General features: G+C 39.6%; 1 protein-coding gene across 1 annotated transcript; it reads right to left on the bottom strand.

Annotated features, from left to right (window-relative positions):
- Positions 1–606: 606 nt before the first annotated feature.
- Positions 607–4,255, bottom strand: LOC147517303 (Ankyrin repeat family protein). Its single transcript, XM_086589590.1, has 2 exons — positions 2,536–4,255; positions 607–1,229 (listed from the first exon to the last, which is right to left on the bottom strand). The coding sequence occupies exons 1-2, from the start codon at positions 3,889–3,891 to the stop codon at positions 876–878; spliced, it is 1,710 nt and encodes a 569-aa protein (XP_086445716.1). The 5' UTR covers positions 3,892–4,255; the 3' UTR covers positions 607–875.
- Positions 4,256–8,524: the final 4,269 nt, after the last annotated feature.

Below are 8,524 nucleotides of genomic sequence, written 5' to 3'. Positions count from 1 at the left end.
TTAAATGCTGCCAAACACTGGCAAATGGTGCATCTAGTGGGAAAATTTTATTTGCCACCCCCATTTGCCACTAAACAAACACACCCTAAATGGTTCTTGGTTCTTACAACATTAAGAACCGAACCGTTGACACCCCTAGCCTGTAGATCGACCTAAGACCCAAAATATCGCTGATATATCTCGTTTTTTGGGTACACTGAGATGGAAATATCTGATATATCTCAACCGAATATTAAATTTATTTTTTTTTCCAATATATTTCATAATTTCCGATATATACAATATACATCAACCGATATATACGATATATCTGATATAAATTATTGATTTTGACCGATATTGTTGACTTTGACTGAATATTATTGACATTGACTGATATATTGACAATATTTTTAATATAATCGACGATATTTCTGATATATCGATATATAAAACAAATTTTTAACTGCTAAACAAAAAAATAAATATTTTTGATATATTTCAATTTTTTGGTACATTGAGATATTCACCGAATTTGATATTTTGACCGTTGACCTACCTGTTGTGAGGGGATTTTAGAGCTCCATTCCTGGTAAAGTAAAGAAAGATTAGTTGCACACTATCACATGCAGAAAACGGTTAACTTCATTCCTTTTGAAAAAACAAAAAGAATATTACATCAAAAAGAGGAATAAAGATGGGAAATCTATTACTTCAAAATACGTTTAACTTAAAGAAATCTCATTTTGCTCTTCTGCCCACAAAACATTCCCACGTTTATGTCTTGCACTGTATTCAATTATACATGTGCAGATCCCCATGTGTCCTTCTCCACCCAGTCCAACAATGCCAACGTTTTTATGTACACTTTCGTTTTGAATTTGGAGCACCTCACATTACTTTCCTCTTCTAGTGGACCTTGATTTTTTCATCTTCATTGTCTTGTCTTCAATGCTAGTCCATGTGTAATCACTAGGAATACTAAATGGGTCAGATTCACGAGTACACAAATGATTTTGCTTAGCTCCCAAATGACTATTACTTCTGTCGAGCCACGATGTTGTTGAGCGATTCGCTTTGGCCTGTGCTTGTTTGTGTGACTGTTGTTGGTCTTGATCTTCTGCACCATCTCCTTGAAGTAAATGTCTTGGACTAGACAAAGGTGTATAGAACTGCTCTAATGGCTGTAATTCCACGAATTTCGTGAATGTAATCACCACCTTCACTGTGGGAACCACTGGAATGGTGACCTGCATCACCATTCGTAGACATTATTTTCAATTTGAATTATAAAAACCAGTCAGCCGAACAAAAAGTTGCAAAGAATTAGGTTTTCCACTGAAACTCAGTACATGTAACTTAACGCTGGGCTGGGCTAAAACACCCAAGGCTCCACTGAGGAGATGGACTAACAGTTAAATGTGCAGAAAGATATACTTGATAGAAAAAACGCAATGCGCCCCCGCTGTAATACTAAATATTCCAATACCATATCCAAATGTTAAGTTCAAAACTGCTGGTGAACCAATAGCACGAGCTGCAAAGACAAATTACAAGCTAACTGAGAAACTTCATTACAATGTAGCGATAAGTTAGGCAGTTAGCCCTGTAAAACTTAGTTTCCAGCAAAAAAACAGTTGGCACCCCGGAACTTAGAATGATAAAAAATTAAAAATAGTTGCATTTGCGCCAAAAATGCGCACAATATTTAACGTTGGTCACAAAACACTATGTAGCTTTTCCTTCAAAACAATTTTTTTTTTTTTAGGCTTTCAAACAATTTCAATTAATCTAACTACTTTAAAGAAAAAGACTCGTAAAAAGTGGATTTTTCTGATTATATTCCTATATGAGTTCAATTATTATAATTAAGGTCAAGAGTATTATGTAATAATATAGATGAGGGAGGAATAAAACTGTCAATTTCTACTGTAAAGTTCAGATTTTTTTTCTCATTTTAGCACATTGCCATCAGTTTTTAAAAAAACTACGAAATTACACTAACCGAAAATTAAAATTTTGTGGATGCGGCCCAAACCACCTGACTGTTAACACTTTGCCATCAGTTTTCTAAACAACTACGGTAATACTACTGACCGAAAAAAACTGACCATACACCTGGCATAGACACGTGCCAGTGTACTAGTCTGCTGTAATGAATTCTATTTTCCCCCTAACCTAATACCTATCCATGAATCTAATCATCTACAGTGAAGGTAAATAGTCAACTGCCACAGTAACAATGTACCATGACACTATTTGACTAGTTGAATTCCACAATTTCCCAGTTAAACAGGATTACAGTATAGGAGAATGAGAAAAGATGGTCGACAAAGATAACAGGCGGGCCCCGAAAGTGTTGTATATTTGATTGATCAAAGACAAAACGGACCCACTTTCTCTACACGCCATTTTCAGTGAATTGTCTTCTCAATTCTCAATGGTCAAGTAAAGCATCAAAAGAAGGAAAAGCAAAACTCAAAGCAAGAAAAACCAGAAACACACACAGATATGCTCCCTACTTTAAATTTAGAAAATTCCAAACTTAACCCTTACCTTTACTGGAAATGTTCCTGGCGGGAATTTAGTAGTAAGCAATTCTCTCAGACGACGAACAGCTTTAACTTTGTTAGCTAAAATGTCTAGTAACGGCAATAAGTCTTCCGTCTTCAAAGGAAACTGTTCCGTTAACCAAACTGACGGTCTCAAATTCTTCACATATTCCTTCTCTTTTTTCTCTAATGGTAACGCTGCAACTCTCCGTTTATCAGCAGCCATCAATGGTAATGGTTGTTTAACATCTAAACTTTTCCTTCCATTACTCAAAACAAAATCTCTTTCTTCACGAACAAAACTACTATGCCTTCTTGTTTCAAATGATGAGGTACTGAATCTTGGATTCTCCGCGACTAGAAACCCGTCTTCTTCGTCTTCCTCGAGCTCTAGCGGTATAAATTCATCGTCGTCGTGGTTGGCATTATTCGACGAGACTTTTCTTGATCGAAAGCTGAAAACTACATTGTGAATTTCGTAAACTTTAGCTTTCCATTCACCCACATTTTCCATTCTCTCTTGTCTTCTCCAATTCATTCTACCGACAAGTTCCGCTTTCGTTACATCCATTCCGGGACGGTAGACAGTAGTCTGTGACCAAAATTCAGAAATTTCGGAATCCGTCATTGGGGCCTCTGCATTTTCAAATGCATTGAATATTTTCCTTTCGTCGCGATTTAATACTAGTAATGCACCAGATGGAAGATTAAAATTGGCATCACCCTCTCCAAGAAATACAAAACTTTGATTTGATCTCTGAATTTTCAATCCATCGAATCCGGCTAGAGAAGTATCTGCTCGAAGATCACTACCGCGTTTCCAAATTTTGTATGTATCAGATGGCGCGATTTTGCCTACGAATGGGACTAGGGAGCTTTCGAAATGGAACGAAATTTCCATGTAGAAATCGCGCATTCTGCTAAGAACCGCGACGAGGCGAGGAAGACGTCTACGCCATTTAGCCCAAGCGGATTTATGATGGTAACGTAAAAGAGTGAGGCTGATTTCAGAACTTCTTCGACACACGGCTTCTTGTAACGGATTCCAACCAGCTGCATTTTGAAGAGAGACGTCTGCGCCTGCTGCGGCGAGGGATTTAGCGGAGAAATTGTCGTTAAGACGGACAGCGAGATGGAGAGGCGTTTCGCGATGGGGAACATCGCGGCGGTCTAAGAGGGAGGCGATTTGATCCGCGAGGCGTTCTTGAGACAGTGAGTCGGATTCGGTGTGGATTTGAGATGGATCGGTGAGTTTAGGGAGTGTGGAAATGAGACGAGTGAGGGTTTTTTGATCGTTGCGTATTATGGCGTAGTGAATTGGACTGTGTGTGTAGTCTTCTGCTCGAATTGGCGTTGCCATGGGAATGTTTTTAGTTTTTTTTTTCTTTGGAGTAGAAGTGAAGAAAGAGGGGATGGTTGTTTTAAAGGAAGCGTGAGTGACGGTGGTGAGACTTAATTTTATAAGCGAGATTTTCACAGCTATTTTGGCAACTGGATGATCTATATAGGGAGTTGTCTCTTCCTAAATATTTTGTCCACTCTACCTTGGGAATTGGGTGTCACTGGTCTTTGTCATGTTGTGCACTGTATACATCTGACTGAAAAGAGTGTCCACTTATTATTTTGTGGAGAACAAAAGCAACGTCGTAGTGTGGGACGTGGTAATTACTAATTTGTACTACCAAAGTAACGAGAACAAATTCAACAAACCATGTGATAGTGTGATCCCATCTCAAGATGACCTCCCCTCGGACAAATATGGAATTTGAGCTAAACAAGCCGAATTTTATCACAGCTCGCTAATTATACGAGTTTTAAATTGAGCTTGAACTCGGCTCATATAGTTAAATAAGCGAATTCGAGCGGAGTCTGAGTCATTTGGTTATTTTACACTATAAATATACTATTTGAGCTAAATGAGCCGAGTTTCATCAAACTCATGTGTACACAAACTTTAATTTGAACTCGAACTCGACTCATATAGTTAAACTAGCGAACTCGAACCTAGCTAAACGAGCCGAAATCCGAGCCCTCAACTCAAACTCCACTCTTAACTTCGGTTAAGAAGTTCTACTGTCCATTACCCTGTGCGGCTGTGCCACAAGTCCACAACAAATATAACGAAATATTGATTAAATCAACAAAAATCGGACCAATACTAGATCAACGGAAACTAGTATACAGCGTTGCTTGACACACGAGACACGAGTGAGCAACCGCAGCATGTGGATAGAATCTAACAAGCATCATGCTATTGTTTTATTGTTTGTAATTTTGGGGGTGAATTGCTAGCTGGAAAGTCTGGAAAGCCATTTTGTTAGTTGCATAAATGCTACCTGTTTGTATGGGATTTCAAATATCAAGTTGACTGTTGATTTGTTGGAATCTCGACCCACACTAAAATGTTGTTTTTCTTGGTAAAGCAAGATAAAAACTGTTGTGTTTTTGTAAGGTGGCTGACTGGATAGTGGCACTGGGGCTGTCAATAACCTTATAACCGAACTCAACCAAACCGATAAAAAATAGTTTGGGTTTTGATAATTTAGTTTGTCCTCTATCGATTCGGAACGGAACCGATAAAATATTGGTTTGGTTTCAGATTTGCCCTCTATCAAACAGATAAAATAATATTTTAATAATATTTATAATTAAATTTGTTATCAATTGTGCGACTGAAATTAATTGATTTAATTTAAGATTTAATTGATTTTATGGTTTTTGGTTCAAATTGGTTCGGTTTCAATTTGCAATATATCTTATCGGTTCGGTTTCGGATGAAATATAATATTATCAGTTCGGTTCGGTTTTGGATTTCCAATTTTCTTATCGGTTCCGGTTCAGATTTTTTATAACTCGGCCCAAACCGATTGTAAGTACCCTCCGTTCTCAGACGTTCACTACATCACACGTATTCAATCCATCAGGTCGTATACCACCAGATCGTACTGCGCCACAAAGATGTAATCACGACCTAAACTCAGGTCGTCCCAATATCAAATACAGCCATGCATAGAAACAAATGATCTATCGCAATCCTGAAACTTAGTCAATACACCAATGAATGAGACATTTACTTTATAACAGCAGGAATAATGACGAATCATCAAGAGAGCACAAAATATGGATCTACACTTGACAACGGTCTAAAGCAAATAAGGAAAGTTGGACCAAACATCTATAAGTAGAGAGAGATTAACTACGTAAGGTTTGATTCAAGTTCTCCCAAGAAACTTGATACATAGACAACTCTTATCCCAAGCAAGAGTGTAATCATTCCCCCTCAACCTCAACATCAGGTCGTAGGTAGAAATCCACACATCTACATTGGCACCGTCTGCTAGTTCGTTTCTTTGAGAAAAAACATTCATACAATTTTCTCAAGCCCACTAAACTAGGTAAAACCACCATGGAAGGACATCTCAAAGCTTTAGCAGATCAAATAAATACTCTCCAAGATTCTTTTACAGCCCTTCAACAAGAGAATCAAACTCTTCGCAAACAAACAACATCTAACACCAACAACATGGATCCTGACGCTATTGATAACAACAGCATTGCAGCACTGACAACCACCATAAATCAACGCCTTGACGACTTCGCCCAGCGTTTGGAAAAATCAAGCAAAAAGGCCAGTGCATCACAGATCGTCCAAAAGATGCTCCAATCTTACAGAGCGTCACCATTCATCGCTGAAATTCGGGACAAGCAGCCTCCCAATGATTTCATCCGGCCAAAGTTTCCAATGTATGATAGCGGCTTCGTGTCCGTCGACCGCGTGGCTCGGTTTAGCCAGTCCTTACGCTTACAAATCCCGGACTTTGACTACTTGAGAATTAAGATACAGACTTTTCCCAGCCAGCCTAAAAGATGGAGCATTAGACTGGTTCTATACGCTAGCGCCTGATTCAATCCACAACTTCGACAAGCTCACTGAAATATTTGCAGCTGAGTTCGTCCACAACAGGAAGAAGCAATCTGACCTGGACTCATTGTTCCAACTAAAGCAAGCACACGGAGAAACTATTTGGGCTTTCTTAGGCCGCTTCAAAAAAGAATTGCTATCAATGGAGCCAGGCCTCAAGGACAGCTTTGCAACCTTGGCATTTACTAATGCCCTCCTAGACGACTCCGAACTAGTAGGGTCTCTCATGCACAATAAGCCAGAACGCCTAGATAACCTATACCACTACAGAGTTGACAAGTACATGAAGTACGAATAATAGATGGCCCAGCGTAAAGGCAAAAAAGTCCTCACAATAAGCGACAAATGGGGACCCAAAGAAAGCAAGCAGTACTCAGGCAACAACAAGGGCACCAACTCCCATAAGCCATCGTACACCAAAAGAGAACTCTCCAACTTCTCCAAGACGCCAAGCCATATCCTGAAGAAAATATATACATCACCTTACTTCAAACCAAACATCAACAAGGTGATAGCAATACTAAGACGCCCATACTGCCACTTCCACAAACTCCATCACCATGACACAGATGAATGTTGGAGCCTAAAGCACTACCTCCAAGACTTAGTCGAAGAGGGAAATCTGAAAGAGTTCCTACCAAAAAGCAACCTCAGGCATAAACTGAATGCCAACCGCAACAGAAGTAGGAGTTGTAGTCATGAATGACCTGCACGCGGAGGGAGCAGAAGCACAACAGCCCGACGATCTAAATCTCTAGGTCGGTCAAGGCACAACAGGTGATAGCACTCCTCCGATCATGACGAGGAAAAGGTAATCCACATGATTACAGACACCTCCAGCAACGAGACCTCTAGTCGTGAAAAGCGCAGGCGCAATAGGAGCACTGTAAGAAATCTACCACCTATCCAACAAAGCTGAAGTGATCACTCATGCTAGCTCTCAATCTATGACCTCAATATTATTCACCGAGAAAGATCTCGACAAGGTGTGCCTACCTCATAATGATGCTCTGGTAGTGCATGTCAAAATCAATGAATGTACAGTCAAGCGAGTCCTGATCGATCTAGGCAGCTTCTACGACATTCTCTTCTACCAAACATACAAGGATATGCACCTACCAGACTCGATGATAATAGAGTCAAATACACCACTTTACGAGTTCAATGGAGACTACACAGATTCCATTGGAGACGTCATCCTACCAGTCTTCATTCGAGAAAAAGAGGACATGGTTCAGACCTTAACACGCTTCAGTGTGATAGATGTCAAGTCATTATACACTGCCATCTTAGGACGTAGGTGGATTCACAAGATCCAAGCAGTTCCATAAACCTTAGACCAAGTCCTGCGGTTCCCCGGACCCCGAGGTATCATGGAGCTCAAAAGCAACCAACTAGAAACTCACCGATGCAATCAAGTAAGCACAACAACCAACGCCAAAACTCAGGTCATCTAGACAAACGACATCCCAAAGCAACAACAGACAAGCTCAAAAGAAAGCAAGCACAAGTCGAGCCAGGAGAGAAAGTCAATTTGGGCACAGATGATGACCCAAAATTTGTTTATGTAGGGGCTGATTTAGACCCCAAGCTCAAAAAGCAACTTGTCAATTTTTTATCTCTTAATAAAGATGTGTTTGTTTGGTCGTATATTGATATACCAGTAATCGACCCTCAGGTCACTTGGCACAAATTAAATGTAGATCCAACTATAAAGCCTATCAAACAATGACCTAGGAAACTAGCACTCAAATTCTGAAAAGCCATCAATGAAGAGATAGAAAAGCTCAAAGAGATTGGATTCATCAGAGAGGTTGAATACCCGACCTGCTGGTTAGCTGACATTGTAGCCGTTCCTAAGAAAAATGGCCAGATACGAATCTACATCGACTTCACAAACATCAACAAACATTGCCCAAAAAACAGCTTCCCCCTACCCAGGATTGACATACTGGTAGACCAAACTTGCTGTCATAAACTTTTATAATTTATTGACGCATATAGCAGATACAATCAGATACCAGTTGTAGAAGAGGACCAGGAAAAGACGTCCTTTATAATCAAACAAAGA

This window comes from Coptis chinensis, chromosome 2 (genome assembly GCF_015680905.1).
Source record: "Coptis chinensis isolate HL-2020 chromosome 2, ASM1568090v1, whole genome shotgun sequence".
In the NCBI taxonomy this organism is placed as follows: Eukaryota; Viridiplantae; Streptophyta; class Magnoliopsida; order Ranunculales; family Ranunculaceae; genus Coptis; species Coptis chinensis.
Note: the sequence above shows the minus strand (reverse complement) of the source record. Positions and strands in the feature narration are given on the sequence as shown.